The sequence below is a fragment of the Octopus bimaculoides genome, chromosome 5 (genome assembly GCF_046866305.1).
Source record: "Octopus bimaculoides isolate indiv1 chromosome 5, ASM4686630v1, whole genome shotgun sequence".
Classification (NCBI taxonomy): Eukaryota; Metazoa; Mollusca; class Cephalopoda; order Octopoda; family Octopodidae; genus Octopus; species Octopus bimaculoides.
Genome location: NC_142932.1, coordinates 13,523,980 through 13,548,979, shown reverse-complemented (window position 1 = coordinate 13,548,979; position 25,000 = coordinate 13,523,980). Strand labels below are relative to the sequence as shown.

General features: G+C 38.2%; 1 protein-coding gene across 1 annotated transcript in view; it reads right to left on the bottom strand.

Annotated features, from left to right (window-relative positions):
* Positions 1-25,000, bottom strand: part of LOC106878623 (plexin-A2) — a 758,495-nt gene that overhangs the window by 493,415 nt on the left and 240,080 nt on the right. The window contains exon 4 of the mRNA XM_089351892.1: positions 2,399-2,527. Coding sequence (XP_089208018.1) covers positions 2,399-2,527 — 129 coding nt within the window. The remainder of the gene's footprint in view (positions 1-2,398; positions 2,528-25,000) is intronic.

The following is a 25,000-nucleotide window of genomic DNA, read 5'->3' as shown; positions in this document are numbered from 1 at the left end:
AACTATCACTACTACTACTACTACTACTGCTACCACCGTTACTACTACCGACACCACGACAGTCCACTACAGTGACCACTACCATCACCATCTACTACTATCACTGCTACTACCTCTAGCATCACCATCCACTGCAACCCACTACTACCACCATCGCGCCCACTAGAACCATCACCACCATCACTGACCACTACCATTGCTGTCCACTACAAGCAAATACCACGGTACAACCCCCACCACTAGCATCAGTAGCCACCACCACCACTGCCTTTTTCATCATCTCTATCTATCCATCACCACGATTAATCACAAACAACCATTGCTATGTCTGTTGCAGGCAAAACAAAATGGCCACTGTATGGTCTTCATATAAAAGTACAACAACAAACAACAACAACTCTAATAAAGATAGACACTCCCCACCCCCACACACGCTCATGCATGCACACACATCATAATCAGGGACAGCTGCATGCCAGGAGCTTTGATAGCCGCAGCAGCAAGAGTGTTAAAAATGTCCCCAGCACTATTTAGGACTCCATCCATCAAATCATAATCTGCAGCTGACATGTAGGCAATAAAGGTAGTAGTAGTAGTAGTAGTAGTGGAGGTGGTGGTAGTACTAACGCCCACCCTGTTGTCAATGCCACCCCATCTTTTTCTAGCAAGTAAGCAACACCAGAGCTAATCACATACACGGTGTGGAATACCTACACCAAAATTCATAATTACCACCTGAAATGATATACAGTACTGGACCCCTTATCCAGCTCCCAGAAATCCCTGAATATTGTGCAGTATCATACAATATACTGTACCATGTATTGAGTAAAGAGACCCTGTTTTTGAAGTTGGTTAATTTGCATGTAGTGTGTTAAAGTAGATTTGTTCTTTACTTTTTAAAGTGGATTCATAGAGATTAAACATACTCTGCTTTAGAATGGTATTAATTTGTGTTTGTATCTGTTAAATAAAATCATGTTCTTTACTTTTCTTCATTTAATTTTCATCTTGTAAACATTACACTGTATGATATATTTTAAGAATTCTAAATGGATTAATAAACGCAAAACAGATCCGGCTTTAAAAGTGTATTAATCTGAATCTGTTAAATTCAATTTAGCTCTTTACTTTTCATAACTTATGAGTAGTTTATATTTCAAGTACATATTTAAACAGTCTCCAGAAAAACAGAAAATCCAGAAATCAGGAGCACTTCTAGTCTCAAGCTTGCTGGATAATTGGCCTAGTACTGGACCTGTAACATCCAGCAAATGCTTGTAGTAGCGTATATAAATGGTTAATATTTATATATTCTGACTTGCTATAACTAAAGTAACTCCAATGAAAGCAGTAATGGTGGTAGAGCTGACAGTTCCCAGAGAAGCAAACCTTGAAGATGCTTTCCTCAGGAAATGCAGTGAGTTGAACTCTATGAAAACAATGGATGGGAAGCAATATACCTTCCTGTAGAAATGTGTTAGAGCAGGGGTTTTCAAACTGTGGTCCGCGGACCACAAGGGGTCTGCAAGGACAAGACAGGGGGTCCGTGGACAGCAAATACTTTTTATGAGCAATTTGATTTTATATATGTTTTTTAATTGAAATCTTTTAATTGACAATAAACCTATTTGTTAAATACTGTTAAATAAATAAATGTAAAAATATATGTTATTTTAAGCAAATATTTATGTATAAATTTCATTAGCGTTTATAAGGGGGTCCCTAAGGTAAAGCCCTGTGTCAGAGAATTCGTTGGAAAAAATGATCTTATTCATGCTTAGGAGTCTTGGACTTACTGCAAAGTAGACAAACAATGTTGTCAGAAAATTTGCACAGAAACCAATGAGAGACAAAAACATTACATCTGGCTCAAAAAAGAGGATGAATGTTGCAGTGAAAACATGCACTGATAATGGTAGAAATATCTGGCCCAAAATGATGGCTCTGTGTCAGTTGCTGATAACACTCAAGCACTGTAACACATGCTTCTCCAGTCTATTGATGACATTAATAGCCCTATGGCATGTTTTCCATACATATTGTCTATAAGGAGATTTTTTTTTTTCTCAAAGCAATGCATACATTACCATATTCAAGTATATGCGAAGATGTTAAATATCATTGGACAACCAAATCCACTCATAAAGCTTTGATTGGTCTGGGGCTTATAGTAGAAGATACTTGCCCAAGGCACTGCATAGTGGGACTGAAACTTAAACCATGTGGTTTGGGAAACAACTTCTTAACAACACAGCTATGCCTGCACCTTTTTATATGTGTGTGTGTGTGTGTGTGTGTGTATATACAAACTTGCAAAGCATCTATGAGAAAAAATTTAAAAGAAAAGGCAAGAAAAGGTAACTGTTAAATAATGAGTAAAATGAGATAGACCTACCTTATTAGGGGTCATGGCGTACAAATGCTCCTTATCCAAATCAAAGTAGAGATCAGGAAAGATCCTTTGGTCAGGGGCCACATGAATAGTCTCGTAAGGCATGGCAGAGTGGCTTGACTCAATGGACACCTGCAAAATAAAGGGACAACATGAAAGTAAAACAAAACAAACAATTAACAACTTTTAGTAAATAATATGGTAGCCACCACTATCTCATTATCACCAACGTAAACATTGAGGAGCCTTTATGTGACCACTCAGCCTGATAGAAATAGTACCAGTCATATTCATCCTATATTGTCTTATGTTCAAACCAGCCAGATCTGGCCTCTCACACTTACCCTACAATGACATTCTAAAAATAAACAGTACATCATGTAAATATTGAAGCTATAAGATAATGCATGATTAATTTAAAAAAATACGAATAAATAAGCATTGCATATGAAAGAGTAATCTGAATACTAAATGATTGAACCAGCCATATCTGGCCTTGCACACCTACCCAGCAATGACGCTCTAAAAATACCATATTTTCAAGCATGCAAGTAGATATAGTATAGAGCATAAACATATAGTGTAAACCATTCAAACATTATCTTTCCAAATCCTGCTATATTTCACATGGAATTTTTGGTTTTCTAAAGTTGCTTTGGTGTATAAGTTGACTTGCCCTATTTTGGCAGTAAATTTTGGTCTGAAAGATTCAACTTGTATACCAGAAAATATGATAAATGATCACATCATCAAAATCTTAAGGCTATAAAGATAATGCATGATTGATTCAAAGCAATGTGAATGAATAAGCATTATATTTGAGAGAAAAATCTGAATGCTAAAGGGTTTAGTGTAGAAAAAGGTTATGGATTGTCACAGCTGGTGACACGTAAAATGCACCCAGCATACTCTGTTAAGTGTGGAGGTGCAATGGCTCAGTGGTTAGGGCAGCGGACTTGCAGTCATAGGATCGCGGTTTCAATTCCCAGACCGGGCACTGTGAGTGTTTATTGAGCGAAAACACCTAAAAGCTCCATGAGGCTCTGGCAGGGGATGTTGGCGAACCCTGCTGTACTCTTTCACCACAACTTTCTCTCGCTCTTTCTTCCTGTTTCTGTTGTGCCTGTAATTCAAAGAGTAAGCCTTGTCACACTCTGTGTCTCGCTGAATATCCCCGAGAACTATGTTAAGGGTACACGTGTCTGTGGAGTGCTCAGCCACTTGCACGTTAATTTCACGAGCAGGCTGTTCCGTTGATCGGATCAACTGGAACCCTTGACGTCGTAAGCGACGGAGTGCCAACAAAACTCTGTTAAGTAGTTGGCATTAGGAAGAGCATCCAGCTGTATGAATCATGCCACAACAGACGGTTGGAGTCTGGACAGCTCCATGCCAAACTGTCCAACCAATGCCAGCATGGAAAGCAGCTGTTAAACAATGATAATGACAACTGGAATGTCCCTGCCACCCATTCTGGAATACAATGTCCCTGCCACCCATTTTAGAATACAAATTAAATTTTACAGACTAAATTTTACAGCCAAAAAACGGTAGGTTGACTTACACACCAAGACAACTTTGGAGAACCAAAAATTCTATGTGAAATGCAACAGGATTTGGAAAGATAAAAACGGCATTTAAATGTTTACATGTTCACACTATATACTATGTTGATTTGTATGCCAGAAAATACATGGTTCAAACAAACTCGGGCTGAGCTGGAACTAAACAACACAGATCATTACTATTCTTAACATTAATCTAATACTACAAAACACACTCTTATAAATACATACCAATATTACACAATGAGTCCAATGTGGCAAGCTGGCGGAATTGTGAGCAAGCCAGACAAAACTCTTAGCAGTGTTTCATCCATCTCTATGTTCTGAGTTCAAATGATGAGGTCGGCATTGCTTGTTATCTTTTCCGGGATGATAAAATAAGTACCAGTTGAGCACTGGTGCTGATGTAATTGACTTAGCCCAAGTCAGAAAACTGCTAGCTTAGTACCAAAATTTGAAACCAATATTACACAATGAGTCAATGATGAAACCATGGTCAGGTGATTTGCTAGAAATAGCAGTGAATTCGTATTTAAATGACACAACACTCTTTAAATAAGGACACAAGGGGAATAGAGTGCTGGGCTGCTTGCACATAGGAAAGGAAGAAAGACATGATGGTCATGAGTGGAATCTCCTTATAGATTTGCTTAATGAGGGGATGAGCTAGGGTTACACAGCAACATCTATTAACCAAATGTTGTTTGACCACCAGCAGTACATGAATACATATCACCAATACCACCATCACCGTAACTGCTGCCACCACTACTACCATCATGGCCCTAGCTACTAACTACCAAGCCACTAGCATCACTATCACTACCACCACCACAGTTACCACTGCCACCACAACAACCACAACCACCACTGCCACTACACTTTCAGGTCAAAGAATAAAAAATGATGTGTGAGCTTCCGCTATCTGGGCGACCAAGTTAGTAGTGGGGGTGGGTGCGCTGAAAGTGTAGCTGCTAGAATAAGAATAGCCTGGGCAAAGTTTAGAGAGCTCTTACCCCTGCTGGCGACAAAGGGACTCTCACTCAGAGTAAAAGGCAGACTGTATGACACATGCGTACGAACAACCATGCTACATGGCAGTGAAACATGGGCTGTAACTGCTGAGGACATACGTAAGCTCGCAAGGAATGAAGCCAGTATGCTCCGTTGGATGTGTAATGTCAATGTGAATACCCGTCAGAGTGTAAGTATCGTGAGAGAAAAGCTGAACATAAGAAGCGTCAGTAGTTGTGTGCAAGAGAGACGATTGCGCTGGTATGGACATGTGGTGAGAATGGAGGAGGATAGCTGCGTGAAAAAGTGCCACACCCTAACAGTTGAGGGAACCCGTGGAAGAGGTAGGCCCAGGAAGACCTGGGCTGAGGTGGTGAGGCAAGACCTTCGTACATTGGGCCTCACCGAGGCGATGACTACGGACCGAGACCTTTGGAAATGTGCTGTGCGTGAGAAGACCCGGCAAGCCAAGTAAGATCGTTGCCAGTGCCCCTGGACTGGTTCTTGTGCGGGTGGCACATGAGATGCACCATTTTGAGCGTGGCCGTTGCCAGTACCGCCTGACTGGCTCCTGTAGGATTTTCGAGCGAGATCGTTGCCAGTGCCCCTGGACTGGCTTGTGCGGGTGGCACATAAAAGACACCATTTCGAGCGTGGCCGTTTTCGTGCGGGTGACACGTAAAAGCCCCACTACACTCTCTGAGTGGTTGGCGTTAGGAAGGGCATCCAGCTGTAGAAACTCTGCCAAATCAGACTGGAGCCTGGTGTTGCCATCCGGTTTCACCAGTCCTCAGTCAAATCGTCCAACCCATGCTAGCATGGAAAGCGGACGTTAAACGATGATGATGATGATGATGACAGTAAGAGAAAAGCTTTAATCAAATATTTGCTGCAACTAATTGGTGAGTTGCAGGGTGTTCTTGTGACGACAGATTCGCAAGGGCATATACATATATACACACACATCAAATACACAAGCATACATACACATACATACACACAAGTATTCATGTGCATGTACACAAGACATACATGCACACACATAAGCTGCACAAGCAAACATACATGCGCATACAAGTGTATACATACATGTACACGACATACATACAAACTCAAACAAGATACCCAAGTATACATATATACTTACACATAGCATACACATACATGAGACACAAGCATATACATACGAGACACAAACATATACATACATGAGACAAGCATATGCACACATACACACATACATAAGATACAGAGGCTTAATAATTAAAAAAGAAATTAAGTAACAATGTGCTGACCATCACAACTAACACCACCATTCCAATTTGATTTATTAGTAATAGAGAAAATATATAAACTAAGTAATAACTAGAAACAGACACAAGCATACATACACATACATGTACATACTCACACATATACATGACGTATAGGACACGAAGCAGACATCTACCTTAAAAACATACATTTGGTTGCATGAAGAGTCACACACACACACACACACACACACACACACACACACACACACAGTGAAGGTTTGTTGCATTGTGGCTAGGGAACTGCACTCACAATCACAAGATCATGGTTTCAATTCCCAGACCAGGTGGTATGTTGTGTTCTTGTGCAAAACACTTTCATTTCATGTTGCTTCAGTCCGATCAACTGTAAATGTGTAACTCTGTGATAATCTGGAATCCCATTCAGATGGAATCATCTGAAAGCTAAAATTCAAGGAAGTGCATTGTAAACCAGCAGTGTATAATAACATTTGATAGTCTAGTCAAGACAGTGATAAATACATACATATCTATATCACCATCATCCTCCTCATAATTTAAGATCCATTTTCCATGCTGGCATGGGTTGGATGATTTCATAGAAGCTGGCCAGCTGAAGAGTTGCTTGGGCTTCATTTGTCTGTCTTGGCATGATTTCTATGGTTGGATGCTCTTCCTAATTCTAACCATTTTACAGAGTGTACTATGTGCTTTTTTATGTGGTGCCAGTACTGCAAGATTATGATCAACACACACACACAGATAAATGGCTAGACATATAGATAGATAAACATATTAGATAAATAGTTATCACTGGAGATGTGTATACACTTGCCTAGGATCCAACTTGGGGAATAAGGGGTTATTACTTAATCCTCACTACTCCCAGTTTCATTCTGGCTTGGAATGAAAGTAACTAACAAAGGGTCAAATTAAGGATGAAATAGTTGAAGATAGTTCTAGGGTTCAGGTATAAAGGACTTGGAGAAACATTGTCCCTTGGAAATGTGTTACACATTACATCAAAGGCATGCCTTTAATGTAATGTGAACCAATCACATATAAAGGTTAAATAGGCCCTATGCCTCAAAGGGAGAGCTCAGAAGGGAATTGACCTGTGTTTTCTGGCATACAAGTCTAATTTTTCAAATTAAAATTTACAATTAAAAAGAAAGCAGGCTGACTTTATACACCAAGATGACTTTGGGGGACCAGACATTCCATGTGAAATGTGGAAAGTTTTGGAATGATAGAGATGTTTGAGTGTTTACACTGTATACTATGTCGACTTGTATGCTGGAAGAAAGGTAAATAACTAGCAGGAATCAAGAGGAATCTGTGCTGTATCTTTTCAAAGAAAAATATTGAATTTTGAGATTTCAGGGTCTAGAAATCCAGAATCTTAATACCTGCATATGTTGCTGATGGAGAAAGAGAGAAAGAGTGAGGTGTATGCACAATGTGATTAAAAAACTGAAAACAGTGAAAATGCACAAATATTTGTACACAAAGAGCGATAAAATACTGATTTGCATAATGAATGAAAAGGTTCTCACTCGCACAATGAAAGCTAAAGTACTCGTTTATACAATGAGGGAAACAATAAACATTTGCGTAATCAATGAGAAAGTATTCCATCATGCAATATATATGTGGGGATATATATATATATATATATATATATATATATATATGTGTGAGTGTGTGTGCGCGTATATATGCGTGTACACACAACACACACGTATATATATATATACATATATATACACACACACACTTCCCTCCCTCCAGCCATGCTTGGCCCACTGCATTCCCCTTCCCTCTGTCTCCAACTCTCCTTTCACACTCTCACAAACTTACCTGCCACCAACTCAATCCAATCCTCTGTACCGCTTCACATATACACCTCCCTGTCACTTGAAGTTACACCTACACTCATTTTCCCCCCTCTTCTTTCTCTCTTTTTCCAACAGGTGTAGCCATGTATCTTCTCTGCAGCAAAACATCTATCTCTAAACCTGTATCATACTTTAACCTTTCATCACCTCACACAAAGCTAACCTCCTCAATATCATCCCCATCCTCAGTTGCAGGTTTTTATCTTGCAAATTACTTGATCTCACTGGTGCTGGTGCCACACAAAATGTCACCATATTACAGCAAAAAAAAAAAAAACACTCTGGCACTTTCCTCCATACAGCAACCTTTAATTACATAGCATTATAGCATAAACGTGTTTCCTTTTCTGTTGTAGAGGTCCAACCAATGAATTGAGATTTTAGGATGTAAGATCCAATAGTGACGTCAATGGTGCTGGTGCCATGGAAAAAGAAGCACCCATCACACACTGGGACTAGGATGGGCATCCAACCATAGAAATCATATCAAAGGAGACACAGGAGCCTGAGACTGTCCTGAGCTGTGAGATCTTATCAATACCATCCAGCCCATGTGAGCATGGAAGACAGATGTTAAATGATGATGACAAATTACACACACACACACACACACACACACACACACACACACACACACACACACACACACAATTTGACTGTATACATGAATATACTTTTGTAGCTTCTCTTAACCTTTAGCATTCAAATTACTCTGTCAAATGTAATGCTTATTCATTCATCGTTTTGAATTGATCATATACTGTCTTGTAACTCTAAGATTCCAACGATGTGATTGGTTAGTCTTAAAATGACATTGTAGGGTAGGTGTGAGAAGCTCAACCTTGCTGATTTTAACATAAAAACAGGTAGAATATTTGGGCCTGATATGGCCAGTTTAAATGTTCAAAGGTTAAAGAATACATAGAGTGCTTTTTTGTAATTTACTAAGTACTAATTCTAAACTACTCAGAGAGAACCATTCTTACAAGTGACCTACCACCACTAACACAACACAACAGAAAACATAACACTGTGTATGTTACACTGGGGGTGAGGGGTTCGCTGCAGTGGTTAGTAGGTGGGTGGGGATCCCTCGTTATGGTAAATTTCAAAATGACCATATAAGGAACTGCTTTTGTGTATAACCCTTGCAAACACTTAGCATTAGCAGCAGTCCATTGCTCTTGAAGCTAAGTGCAAGAGTGTGTGCATGTAAGTGAATATTAATGTGTGGGAGAGTGGGGTGGGGGTGGGGGTGGGGGTGGCAATATGCATGTTTATGAGACAATGTATGTATATGTATCACAGTTAGTGAGTTTGTCGTGTATAAGCGTGTGTGAAAGACAGAGAAAGGAAAGCGCATAGACATATGTATGCATGTGTGTTTGCATGTTGTGTTTAAAGTGTGAATGCCAAAGATAGTTCACATGCGCACACACATATGCGTGTGTGTGTGTGTGTGTGTGTATCCGCAATTGCATGTATGTCACACAATCTTCGTTCCAGTTTTAGACACAGTCTATGCATTGATGTGTGCATATGAAGATGTGCTTATAGTCAAATAGCATAACCAGAATAGCATGCAGACACAAACACACACACACACACAAACACATACATACAGACCCACATATTCACTTACTCACTCATACAGACATGTCTGTATGAGTGGTTATATATCTATAATACAAGACACACACACACACACACACACACAAATATACACAGAAATATATACATGTGCACACAGTCGTTCATGTTTATGAATCTGTATATATGATCATATATGTGTAACTGATACATACATACATACATACATACATATATACACAGTCACATACACATTTATATACACATATATATATATATATATATATATACACATAGACACATACACATTTATATACACATATATACATATATATTCATATAAATACACACACACAATACATAAGTCAATATATAAATATATATATGGATATATACACACACATATATACACATACACAATGCATATATCTATATATAAATATATATATATATATATATATATATATATATACATACACACAAATATACAAACGCAATACACACACACACACACACACACAATACACATATGAGCACGTACAGTCACACATGTTTATAAGTCTGTATGGGTGATCACATATCTATAATAGGAGATATTGTGCATATGTTTCATGGTAATTGATACTGTATGTGTTCACACACATGCATGAGTGTGCATATGCACACAGAAGATGCAACACACTTCAAAGGAAAACTATTACTGAAAATGTGCATTATTCTTTCAATTTACACTGCCACCGTCACCTATTAACATCCACATCCCATCCCTAACCAGTTTCACTGTTGGCGGCACCACAACTCTCACCATTATCATCAATACCACCGCATGCCGCCCCGACCAAACCGAAGACTAGCAGCATCATTACCATCGTATTTACTACTCAGTGGCAAGGCTCCGTCGTATTCATCTCTATCTCTAACACATATGTCCCTGTTTTCGCTGTCATCACGAGGACAACGACGACGATGACGACCATAGAACTGCACCATCATAAACCACCACCACCACCACCATCAACACTGCCGCCGCCAACAGCAACAACAACAACAACACTGTGAAGTTACATTATCATTTCCAAAAACTGCTAGCATCACTATTACCGTTTATACATTACATTATCAATGACACAACAGAGGAGCACCCCCCCCCCCGTCCCACCCTGCAACACACCTCAATCAACATCGCTACCGACAGTGCCGCTGCCATCATGACCATCATGCATGGCATCGTCAATACCACCGGCGCCATCACCATCGCCATGCATGGCATCATTAACACTGCAAGCAGCAGCAGCACCATCACCACCACCACCTACACCAGCGCACATGGTATCACCCACATTACCAACACCACCTCTATGCATGTCATCATCATCAACACACCACCATTACCATCGCCACCACCACTATGCATGGCATCATCAACATCACCACCACCACCACCACCACACCACCAAGCAAGACATCATCCACATCATCATCATCACCACAATCATCATTAATAACATCATTACCAGCATAATCATCACAAACAATTGCTATCAATTCCGCATTAACATCCACCAATGATGACATCCTTCTTCATCTAACTTTAAATGTGTGTATATATATATATCTAACTTTAAATGTGTGTGTATATATATCTAACTTTAAATGTGTGTGTATATATGAACGCACATGCATATACATATGAACGCACATACATATACACGTTATTATCTTCATTGTTTTATGTCGATTTGCAAATGTATATGCACATATGCATTTGCACAAACAAAACAACAGCCAGAATCAAAGACTGGATTAGAATCAAGAAGTCATGTTATTGTTTTTAAATATGCAAAAAGGAAGAATGCGATAATATAAAATGTGAAAATAAAGATGTACAAGGAAAACCCATTCGTATACATACAGCCATATACACACGCATACAAATACATGTACTCACCCAAATATATATATATACAACCACACACTCACACATACAGATATATATATATATATTTATCTCTTTCTCTCTATGTATATATGCAAACATACACACACATATATGAACACAGACACAAGCATATATATACATATATATATATATATATGAAGACACACACATGAACATATGCATACACATACATTACCACATACGCACATGAACAGACAAACACAAAAGCAATTAAGCATATGCACAAACACATACACGTATATACACACTGACACACACATATGCATGCATAAACACTCATACATGAACACATGTATATATATGCATGCACACACACACACACACACACACAAAGAAGAACATGTACATACACACACATGCATACACAAACACAAAAACCAGAAATAAAAGATATGACAGAAAGGCAAAAAAAAAAAGAAGCAACTAAAAACAATATAGCAAATCAAATGAAAGAAGTACAAAATAATGTGGAAAAAAAAAAAAAACTAAATAAAATACAGGAAATTATGAACATCAACAGTAGCAGCATGAAGAAACATGGAATTGTCTGAGGAAAGAAAAATGATTCAAAAGAAAATAGACTCAGAAACACATCTGGTGCCATAGAGTGTTAGAATTGTGGATATTTGTATACAGCTGTGTGTGTGTGTGTGTGTGTGTGTGTGTGTGTGTGTGTGCATGTTTATTTGTGAAAATCTATGCATATGCATATATATATATATATATATATATATATATATATACATATGCATACATACATTGCATACATATACATACACATAGATACATAGCACACACACACACACATTGTGTGAGTATGTGTGTGTGTGTGTGTGTGTGTGTGTGTGTGTGTGTGTATATATGTCTGTATTTGTGTAAAATTGTATATTGTGTGCATTTGTGTAAAACTGCATGTATATACCCATGCACGCACACACACACACACACACACACACACACACACACATACAAAGACACACACACACACATCTAAGTTGGATTGAAGAGTGGATGTTTGACTGGATGAACAGACAGATAATGCAATGGGTGCATGCGCGTGTGTATATATGCATGTATTCGTGTATTAACAACTACCTGGTTATGTGAGTGCATGTGTGTGTGTGTGTGTGTGTGCGCATATACATGCATGTGTGAGTGTATACACATGCTTGCATATATAACACAACAGCCCAGAATATGTGTGTGTGCCAGGTTGAAAAATAAATGGATGAATGAACAGGATAGATAACATAGTGTGTGTATCTGTGTGTGTGTGTGTGTCTATATATGTGGGTATATATAATTATGTTATATCTATCCTGGTACATAAATGCATAAAATGGAAGGATGCAAACTATAGATGAGTGAAGTACATGAGAGAAGGCTGCTAGGGAGGGGAACATAGCGGGTGGGATGGGGTGGGGTGGGGTGGGGTGGGGTGGGAGTCTACCGAAGCATTTCCAGTATCACTCTGCGGAATAATTCTAGCATGGAATAAGTAAGTGGTAGAAGAGTTAAACGGGCAGGGTGGGTGGGGGTGATATGGATGGGGGGGGGGGGGCTTCTTATCTGTAAGTTTTTTTTTTTGCTTTTGCTGCTTCTTTTTTAAAGCATTAACTTTCTTCCTCATCCCGTCAACATCACTGTTCCCTACCACCACCACCATCACCACCACCACCACCACCACCACCAACAACAACAATAACCAAAATTTATTATTCCATAGGACGGGAAGAAAGGAGAACCTTATAAAGCGAGATCTTTATTATAGATGCTGTAACTGTTCCAGTTGAAAATGTACCTTGTTGTTGTTGTTGTTGTTGTTGTAGTTGTCATTTTTGTTGTTGTTGTTGTTATGTCATCTTTATCATTATTAAGGGCAAATGATAGCAGAATCGGCAGAACACTGATCAGAATGTTTTGTGGTATCTAATGATATATTCCTCCACATTTCCTCATTTAGATCTTCCACAAACCAACTTTACCCTTCATACACAAAGGCACTTACATATACAATTGTGTGAGTGTATGTATGTAGGAGCAGAGAAAGAGAGAGAGAGAGATAATGTGAAATAGACAGTCTTCTTTAGTCTTGCAGAGGACAAGAACTCCACTAGTGTTGGTGTAATGACACACACACAGACAATAAAAATCTGCCACAAGGGAAGAACAAAAGAATATGTGGAATAACAGGAAAACACACAATAGATGCAGACATGCTCAATTACTCATCAGTTATTAACCAAATATCACCTAGAGTAATATGTTGTTGTTGGCACTCTATCGCTTACGACGTCGAGGGTTCCAATTGATCTGATCAACGGAACAGCCTGCTCGTGAAATTAACGTGCAAGTGGCTGAGCACTCCACAGACACGTGTACCCTTAATGTAGTTCTCGGGGATATTCAGCGTGACACAGTGTGACAAGGCTGACCCTTTGAATTACAGGCACAACAGGAACAGGAAGTAAGAGTTAGAGAAAGTTGTGGTGAAAGAGTACAGCAGGGTTCGCCACCATCCCCTGCCGGAGCCTCGTGGAATAATCATTCACAACGCCCGGTCTGGGAATCGAAACCACGATCCTATGACCACGAGTCCGCTGCCCTAACCACTGGACCATTATACACTTATATATAATCATACACGCACAGACCCACATATATATATATATATATATATATATATATATATATATATATATATATATACACATACAGACACACACACACCGATAAATATATTCATACACATAAGGCAATGCTCCAATATGGCCACAGTCAAATGACTGAAACAAGAAAAGAATAAAACAATACATACATATACATATAAATACCTACACATATATAATATACACAAGCATACACATACATACATAAACAGATAATGAACAGCCACTTTCAATTTCCTAATTATTTTCAGTGCTTAAATAACACTAACGAGCAACTAACTTAGCTTAAAGACAACGAGCCAGTCAGAAGACGAGCATGACACTGCAAGCAGATATGACCACCACCACCACTTCCACCACCACCAAGACAAATGTCCTCCAACTTGATGGGTAAAGGTCAGCTTGTGGAGAAATTAGAAACCTCGAGTATCGTTATCATTGAGGTTGATTACAAATTATTGGTCCACAGTGATAGAAACTCCCATCAGAAACGTCACCAAAAACTATAGGGTAGTGGAAATAAATAGGACAATAAAAGAGAGATCAGTTTCATAAGAATTGGTTGTATATGTGTAGATGTGTACATGTGAGCATATGTGTGTGTGTATGTGTGAATAAATATATATACACATATACGTGTAAGTACACACACACACACACACATATATATATATATATATATACATAAACACACACTTACATATATATGTGTACATGTGAGTATATGTGTGTGCGTGTGAATAAATATATAGATATATATACACACACATATACACACATATATATATATATATATATATATATACACGTATGTATATGTGTGTGTCTGTATATATATGTATGTGTTAGTGAGTGTACCTGTGTGTATGTGTGTGTGTGTGTGCGGGCACACACACACGTATTGGGAAAAGAATAAATTATTGGAGGGTGTCAAAGACAGACAAGTGGTTGAGTGGGGAGAGGATAGACTGGAATTTGAAACTAGATACAGTGGGAGGTGCCAAAGAAGAAAGGATAAAAGTAAATCTGTCCCATCTATTCTGCGGCAGTTATGACCCATATACGTAATTAGCATGAATATCAATATAATTGGGATGTAGCCTATCCTTTCATGCACACGTACAAGTGTGTGGATAAATAAAAACAAGCATGTTTGTGTGTGTATGTATATATGTGTGTGCGTGTATATGTTTATATATACACTTAAGCACATATATATGTGCACTTATCTATATATATATATGCATGTGTGCATATATTTATACATACACACAAGGACATATATATTTATGCACTTTATATATATATGTGTTTGTGTGTGTGTGTATATATGAACTTATTCACACACATATATGCACTTATTGACACACACACACACATATATATGTATGCATTTATTCACACACATATGCATACACACATTCACTTATATATTCATGCGTGGTAAAGAGTTTGATTCCCAGCCACATGGTTTTGGGTTCAGGCACATTGCATGGCACTTTGGATAAGTGTCTTCTACTATAGCTCAGGCTGACTAAAGCCTCGCGAGTGGATCTGGTAGACGGAAAGTGAAAGAAGCCCTCTGTGTGTGTGTGTGTGTGTGTGTGTGCGTATCAATATGTTTGAAAGACAAAGTCAACCCCTGCACCATTTGAACTCAAAATGCGAAGAATTGGAAGAAATGCTGCTAAACAGCATGACCAGCTTAAGGGATGATAATAACAGTAGCAACTCTCAGAGCTGGTATTATTATTATTATTATTATTAGTAGTAGTAGTAGTAATGGGGAAATGCAAACCTACACATAGAAATACAGACACATGCTTGCATATATAATCATCACCATCTTTTAACATTTGGTCCTTCATGTTAACTTTGCAGTCTAATGAGGATCATAAATTCTGGAGGCTGCATTGAAAACCAAAGTCTGTTTTGGCATGGTTTCTACAGATGGACGCCATTCTAACCCAAACCATTTTACAGAGTGTGTTTGACACTGGCACCATCTTGAAAAAGTGTTCCTTATTCTATTAGTAGTCTCTTTTATCAAACTACTAAGTTATGGAAAAGTAAACAAGCCAACACCAAATGTCAAGCAGTGGAAAGACTAGCATATATATATATATGATGGGCTTGTACACAGTTCCTGCCAACCAAATTCGCTCACAAGGCATTCGTTAATCCAAGACGACAGTAGAAGACTAGAAGACACTTGCCGCCATGCAGTGGGATTGAACTCCAAACCCCATGTCTGCACGAGAAAGTTTCTGGAAACCAAAATAAGCATGGAGCAAATAGCTATAAGAAGTTAATCTGGTGGCAGTGATAGTATGAAGGACAATAATAATCATGATAGCAATGGTGGTAGTTATGGTAGGATTGGCAATAATGATTGTGAAATGGGTTTAATTGTAGTGGAAGTGGTGGTGATAAAGTAATCACAGACGATGGTGGTCAGTATTAATATTAGTAGAATGCAGTGGCCATGGGTGTTGATGGTCACTATGGTAACAGTAGTAACAACAATGGTTATGAAGACGGTGGTGATTGTGGCAGTGGTAGTGATGACAGTTGGAGCACACATTGTAGTGATAGTAGTAGTAGTGGTGATAGTAGTAGTAGTAGTAGTGGTTATAGTAGTAGTAGTGGTGATAGTAGTAGTAGCAGTGATAGTAGTAGTAGCAGTGATAGTAGTAGTAGCAGTGATAGTAGTAGTAGCAGTGATAGTAGTAGTAGCAGTGATAGTAGTAGTAGTAGTGATAATAGTAGTAGTAGTAGTAGTAGTAGTAGTGATAGTAGTAGCAGTAGTAGTAGTGATAGTAGTAGTGGTGATAGTAATAGTAGTAGTGATAGTAGTAGTAGTAGTAGTGGTGGTAGTGATAGTAGTAGTAGTGGTGATAGTAGTAGTAGTAGTAGTAATAGTAGTAGTGGTGATAGTAGTAGTAGTAGTGGTGATAGTAGTAGTAGTAGTGGTGATAGTAGTAGTAGTGGTGATAGTAGTAGTAGTGGTGGTGGTGGTGATAGTAGTAGTAGTAGTAGCAGTAGTAGCAGCAGTAGTAGCAGCAGTAGTAGCAGTGATGACAGTAGTAGCAGTGATGACAGTAGTAGTAGTAACTATAATAATCAAGGGAGTGATTGCAACCCATTACATTAAGTACTGGCAGTAGTGATGGAGCTGCAGAAAGGGCGCTGATGATTGTAGATAAAAGTAGTTGACCGCATACATACATACACCATGGCACCAAAGCCAAATTGTTTGACCAATGAAGCCAATGGGATAACAATGGTATAGTTATTCATAGAAAGCAGCATGATAACGGCAACAAACAGAACAGTGGAGGGCATGCCATGAGAGAGAGAGAAAAATAAGATGATGGATGAACGGATTGTGCTTGGGTTGCAACCATTTGATAATTGGACATTATAACAAAGGAATTAAGGAAGAAGACAAAGAGAAGAAAACAGCAGATAAACAGGGAGATAAAAGAAAAGAGCAGGGAGAGAGCGAGAGAGAAGTACATAGAGAGGAACAGACAGAGAAACAAAGAGAGGGAGGAGCAAGAAGAGAGAAACAAGAAGAGAGAGAGAGTATGTGTGCTTGTGAGAACCAGCAGAAACTGTTTTGGAGAGGATGAACAACAGAGCAAAGACTGGATCCGTCCTGACCTTAATGAGAGCAGAGTTGAGTCCAGGGAAATCTTGCCCTCCCACAAAGTTATCTAACCAATGGACAATAGTAAAATGACAGCCGGACATGACATCACAAAAGAACTGGACTAAGCAGAAGCAATACAAAGGACTTGCAGACCCTGGACAATAAATATAGCCTGGTCTGAACAATGTCTGAGTTGTTATTGAGGGATTGGGAGGGGAATAAGTAATGAAAAAAAAGACAATGAAGAAAAGAAAGGGGGAGACAATAAAGAAAAGAAAGAAGGGGAGACAATAAAGAAAAAAGAAGGGGAGACAATCATGGTAGGGGAGAGGTGAGGAAAAAGTGATCTATTAGGAATGTCCTAGACAGCCGGGACTGCTCATATCCCACCCAGCTCCACCTACACTGTCTATCTGTCTGTAAGTTTTAGTGACAGTCATCGCTGATCAATGTGACAATATCTTGATACAAACATTGCATAGTGACATAGATACAGGGGCAAGGTGACCATATTATGCCAGGCATTTATTATTTTGTTTGTGTATATATATATTTAAATGGCTGTGTGTCTGTCAGTTTGGATATAAATGCGATGTATGTATGTATGAGATTATATTCGAATAATATGCATGCTTTCCAACCATCTCCCATCTCTCTTTCTCTTCCTGAGCTACACACACACATGTGTATATGGGTGTGTATATGTGTGTCTACCAATACAACACAGTGTCTGTTTTTGTGTGTGTATGTTTATACAACTCAGAGCCTCTGTATGCCTGTGTGAAGCTGTACAACTTAGAGCCTCTGTGTGTGTATATGTGTGTGTTATGCAACTAAAAGCCTCTGTGCGTGTGTGAATCTAGACAAGGGTTTCTCTGTTTGTGCATCAGTGTGTATGTATATGTGTTGTGGTGTATCTATACAGCTAAGAGCTTGTGTATGCGTGTATCTATACAAATAAAAACTTCAGTGTGTGTTTGTGTGTGTGCACTTATCTAAGCAACTTAGTGCATGTGCATGCATGCATGCACTTGTGTGCATGTATGTACATCTGCACAGCAGTGTCAGTTTATTGTTTTGTAGGTGTCTGTCCAGCTTCCTTTGTGTGTGTGTGTGTGTGTGTGTGTGTGTGTGTGTGTGTGTGTGTGTGTACATACATTTCTTTGTGAATGCATATCTGCATTTGCCCATCTGTCAATGCCAGTCTCTTGAGAATGTGAGGGTGTGTCTGTTCATATATGAGGGGAATGGATTTTCTGAAGAGGGTTAAACGTGTACAGATGATAGCCCATACAAACAATCCAGACAGGGCCACTACACACACATGCACACACAAATTATGGAAAGTGTGATGCAAAGCAGGGGGAAATGAAGGAGAGTCAGTAACGAGCCAGATATGACAACGATGTCTTGAAGCCTAATTAATAATTCAACATTCAATTGACCACTATATTTACCACCTCCCCACCCCCACCGAGTGTCATTTTACTTCTACTGACACCATCACTCTCCTCCACCTTCTCCTTGCCTTGTTTCTTGTTTTCTGGTTTTTTGTCCTTTATTCCTAGAATCAATCCCCTTTCCTCTAGTTTATCCATCTAATGGATTTAGCACATTGTATCTCTTTTGGTCTTAGAACACCACAATTCTAGTGCCCACCTCTTAAGCCTGCCTCTGTCACTCTTTACTTTTATTCTTACACAACTCTTTGTCTACAATCTGTTTGCTTGCTTCAATATGTGGGGGGGGGGAGAAAGACAGAGAGAGGGGGAGAGAGTAAACAAGTCCTGAACATGACATTAAAATGTATTCAGTGATGAGGTGCCAGTTCGGGAGTTCAGGATTTGAGGGGAGATGAAGTCACCCCTTAATTATCATTTCTCCCAGATTTGTTCTGATTCAGAAAAGTAGTACTTGGCTGGGTCCTGAATAGAATGCCCAGGAGTACAGGGGGCTCTTGCTATTTTTGACAAAGCTGTGGGGAAAGCAGCTCTTCCAGTTAAAAAATACTCAGACATTAAACTTGCAGTAAAAATAGTGCGAGTCATTGAAAGAACGGCAAGAGCATTGTACAAGCTTTTGTTGCTTAAATCCAATCACATACAGGTGTCTCATATCATCTCATGTCTGGATCAGTTTTATACTTTATAAAGCCTCCTCTGGCCGTGGACGTTTGGTGAAAAGTTACATCTACACATATGTAAGGATGAAAGTAAATCAGAACAGCCACACTAAATGCAAGATGACTCTCATCTGAGAAGATGAGACAAGACAAAAAGTCTCTGGCTTTGGGTAAAAGATAATACCTGAGGTTCAGTTAATTATTGTTTTATTCAACATATTCCCCTCTCAGATTCACACACTTACTGCAGTGGTCCTTCAGTTTTGTTATGCCCTGTAAAAAAACTCGGAAGTCTGGGCCTCCAACCAAGCCTTTTGCAATACCATTAAAGCCAGGAATTTTTCAGCAGCCCCTCATATATTGTCTTTCCATCAGTCTACATTCAGTTCCATTGTTTAAGTAATTGAAATTAAAACGTTGTTCCCTCAAAATTTCATGTTAATTTATGTTCTAAATACCAACTTAGTAATAAAGTTATTTTACTTAATTCTTCGTTATTCTCAAAAACAATGAATTGAAACAACAGAAGTATATTTCAACAAAAATATGGCAACAAAAACATTAAAGTGATCTAAAAACTTTCAAGCTCTTATTTCACATGGTTTTATTTATTGTTTTATTCCAGTCCTGTTCTGAGATTATTCATGGTTTTCCTGTGATTCATTTGTCTCAGAATTAACTTGCTGTTGCTTACATTAATTTTTGACTTGTTATTCCAGTTGTTGTTGTTGTAGTTGTTGTTGTTGGCATCTCTCTCACAATTATCTGTTTCTTCTTCCCTTTGTCTTAATTCTTTCTCTCACATTCTCATTCTCTTTCTCCAACTATCTGTTTTTCCAATTTCTCTCATTCTTTTACTTTCTCTCTATTATTTATCTCTTGTTTTCTTCCTCTTACTTACAACTCTCTCTTTCATTGTCCTAATCTCTCATTGTCTCTTCTGCCTTCTGCTATCACTCTTTTCTTTCTTTCTCTCTCTCTCTCTCTCTCTATCTCTCTCTCTCTCTTTCTCCCCCCCCCCGTCATTTCCATTACCTCTCTCTTTCTCTTTCCTCATACTACCTAATTAAAAGTTTGATCATGATCTCGGCATTCATGATGTGTCCTGCAGTGGTGGTGGTGGTGGTGGTGGTGGTGATGACCTATAAACTTAACTAGCCTGTTAATTAATTATACTTTTGTTGCTTCTTTTGAACCATTCATTAGCCTAGTATTGTTTAGTAAGTAATAGTGTCAGATCTTTCGCATGCAAAGTTTTGAGCCAATCAAATCTCAACATTTGGTGACATACAACCAGATATTTGAAAACATACCACAATATATACATATGTGTTGCTGTTGTCCTTGTTACTGCTACTGTTGTCATAGTAACATTTGTTGTTACTGTTGTCATTCTGTTGTTGTTGTACTTGTTCTTGATGTACTTTTTAGCTCCAAGTCAGCTCTGATTGTGCAGGCGCATCATATATAAGACTACCTTACCTAATGTACTCTTACTTTCTTTTTAAAGCCAGTAGACTGTAATTTGAAGCAAATTTGATAGCTAAGAAGCTCTGGTCATATTGAATGTAGATCCTCCTCATCATTTTAAAAGTCCACTTTTCCATGCTTTCATGGGTTGGATAGAATTTATTGAGGCAGATTTTCTATGGCTGGATGCCTTTCCTGTCACCAATTCTCATCTGTTTTCAAGCAAGGTAACATTTCCTCTTGACTAGACATGTTCCAGCAGAATATTAGAAATGAGTGATACAGCCGGTTATGTCAATAACACCCATTTGCAACTATCACATAATGTCAAGAGGACAGCTATCTTTTACTTGCTTCAGTCATTGGACTGCAGCCATGGTGGGGCACCACCTTCAAAGGTTTTCATTGAACAAATCAACCCCAGTACTTATCTTTTAAAGGCTGGCACTTATTCTGTTGCTCTCCTTTGTATTCTGTTACTCTCTTCTACTCACAAACACAACACATTTATTCAAGAGTGTAAATCCAAAGCAATCAATTACAAAGAACACAAAAACTAGTGCAACTTCAAATTTTTCTTTTAACAGTTAATTATACAGCATAATTAGTTAAAATGGCTGACATGTGTTTCTGCTGCATACCTGCCTGGGTAACTTATCCCTATATATTAATATTCATTGTGTGTGTGTGTGTGTGCATGTGTATATATATATATATATAGTTTTAGGGAAAATAACCAATTTTCAAGAACTCATCTATAAGGCTCAATTTAATTTTAATTTTTTATAAATTGATTTTAATTGAGTTTTTACCTGTAATTTTGGATTTTGTCCCTAATATTATTATTATTATATATATATATATCATCATCATCATCGTTTAACGTCCACTTTCCATGCTAGCATGGGTTGGACGATTTGACTGAGGACTGGTGAAACCGGATGGCAACACCAGGCTCCAGTCTGATTTGGCAGAGTTTCTACAGCTGGATGCCCTTCCTAACGCCTATATATATATATATATATATATATATTTTAATCAAATATATACACGGAATATATTCAATGTTGAATTTTTATTCCTGTCCCAACACGTGTACCCAAAGCAGCCCAGTAGTATTCCCGCTTCTTTGATGAAGATGTATACAGATAAACTTCATTCCCTTTGCTTTGTCAGATATGTAGAGTGTTCGTTTTTGGTGAGGTGAGAATTCTGTTTAGTTATATATATTTTTGAACAATACTATGCTGATGAACGAAATCTAGATTTATTCTAGTAATCACGAAATCGGTCGATACATAGTTAAGTTATTTAAAAGAAAGTTGGTCTTCTTCTATTGGCTGCTTTCCTCGCATTCGGTACTAAATGTGTTTATTTGGGAAGTCTGGTGTGTGGCATTATTCTGTAGTAATGCCCTTATATAAATATATATATATATATATATATATATATACACTTTATTTAAAAGCAGCAGAAATATAACAAAAAAAAAAACGTTACTCTGAGTTTCATGTTCCCGTTCATTGGACAACAAAACTGTCCAATGAACGGGAACGTGAAACTCAGAGTAACAGTTTTTTTTTTTGTTATATTTCTGCTGCTTTTAAATAAAGCATATTACTCTACCTCTGGTATTTGAGTACTCATTTTTCCACCTTGTTGCACATTTCATGTGTTTACTCCGGTATATATATATATATATATATATATATATATATATATATATATATATATATATATATATATATGATCTGATTCTTTCAGTTCTATTTACCACATCCACTCATAAGGCTTTGATTGGACCAAAACTATAATAGAAAGTATCATGCAGTGGGCTTGAACCCAGAACTAAGCAGTTGGGAAGCAAACTTCTCAACCACACAGCCATGTCTGCACCTATTATCCTAGATGGATACATAAATCAATTCATCACTAGCTGGAAGCTAAACATATCAATAAATATGAACTAATAAATAAATATAAAGCTGTGTAGCTCTTTTAATGGCCATGAATGGATTAGTTGATTGCCAAGGGAACGTTGCTTAATTTCAGCCTTATGATATTTAGTAGATAAGAAATAAATGGTATATTCTCTATCCATACCACCACCACCACCACTACTACCTCCTGATCGAGATAGATGGTCAGCCTGTTAGTCTATTTCAGATAACTTCCCAGATGATTTGGTAACTATTCTCCATTTGACTTGCATTATTACTAGGTTGCTGAGGAGGAATATAGATAGTTAGAAGCAGAAGACTGATAAAGAAACATAGAGGTGAGCAATGGGAGTATATGTTGACACATTGCCATGACTCATCTCTGTGACAAATTAACTGTCGTACAAAGATGGCTGGACAACTAAAGAAATGAATGAAAATGAGAGCTGGAAGCTTAAAAATGGAAGTAAACCAAACAAAATAAAGATAGAGACATATTTTGGTGGATATCATCATCATCATTAAATGACCATTTTTGCTAGCTTGCATGGATCAGACAGAATTTGTTGAGGCAGATTTTATACACCTAGATGTCCTTTCTGTTGGCAACTTTCACCACTCTCCAGGCAAGCTAATATTTTCTCCATGGCCTTGCATGTTTTTTCAAGAGAGGCTGGAACCAAATAACCTCTCTTTGGAACCAAATAACCTTGTATGTCAATGATATTCATCTACAAGTATCACATAATGCCTATAGAAGGGTACCCACAAACACACATTCATACATACATACATACATACATACATACATACATACATACATACATACTTCTTTTAGTTTCCTTCCACTCACAAGGTTTTGCTTGGCCCAAAACTAAAAGTAGATTTACCTAAGGTGCTACACAGTAGGACTGAGACCAAGACTTCATGGTTGGGAAGCAAGCTTCTTAAAACAAATGGCCACATCTGCACCTTAGATACATAGTTGAATGGTATCAGATTTTGACACAAGACCAACAGTTTTCAGGAGAAGAGGGTTAACTGATACCATGAACCCCAGTATTTGAGTGGTGATTCATTTCATTGACCCCTAGCAGGATAAAAGGCAACATTGACCTAAACAGGATTTGAACTTGGGATCTAAAACATCAGAACAAATTTTATAAGGCATAGCTGCATGGTAAGAAGCTTGCTCTCTAACCACATGGCTCTGGATTCAGTCCGACTGCATGGCACCTTGGGCCAACAAATGCCTTGTGAGTGGATTTGGTAGCCAGAAACTGAAAGGAGCCCATCGTATATATATATATATATATATATATATATATATACGTGTGTGTGTCCCTGTTTACAGTGATCTAAATTCAAACCCTCCATCAAACTTTCCTGTTAATTTATGTTCCATACACTAGCTCAGAAAATGACAAAAGTTATTTTACTAAATTCTT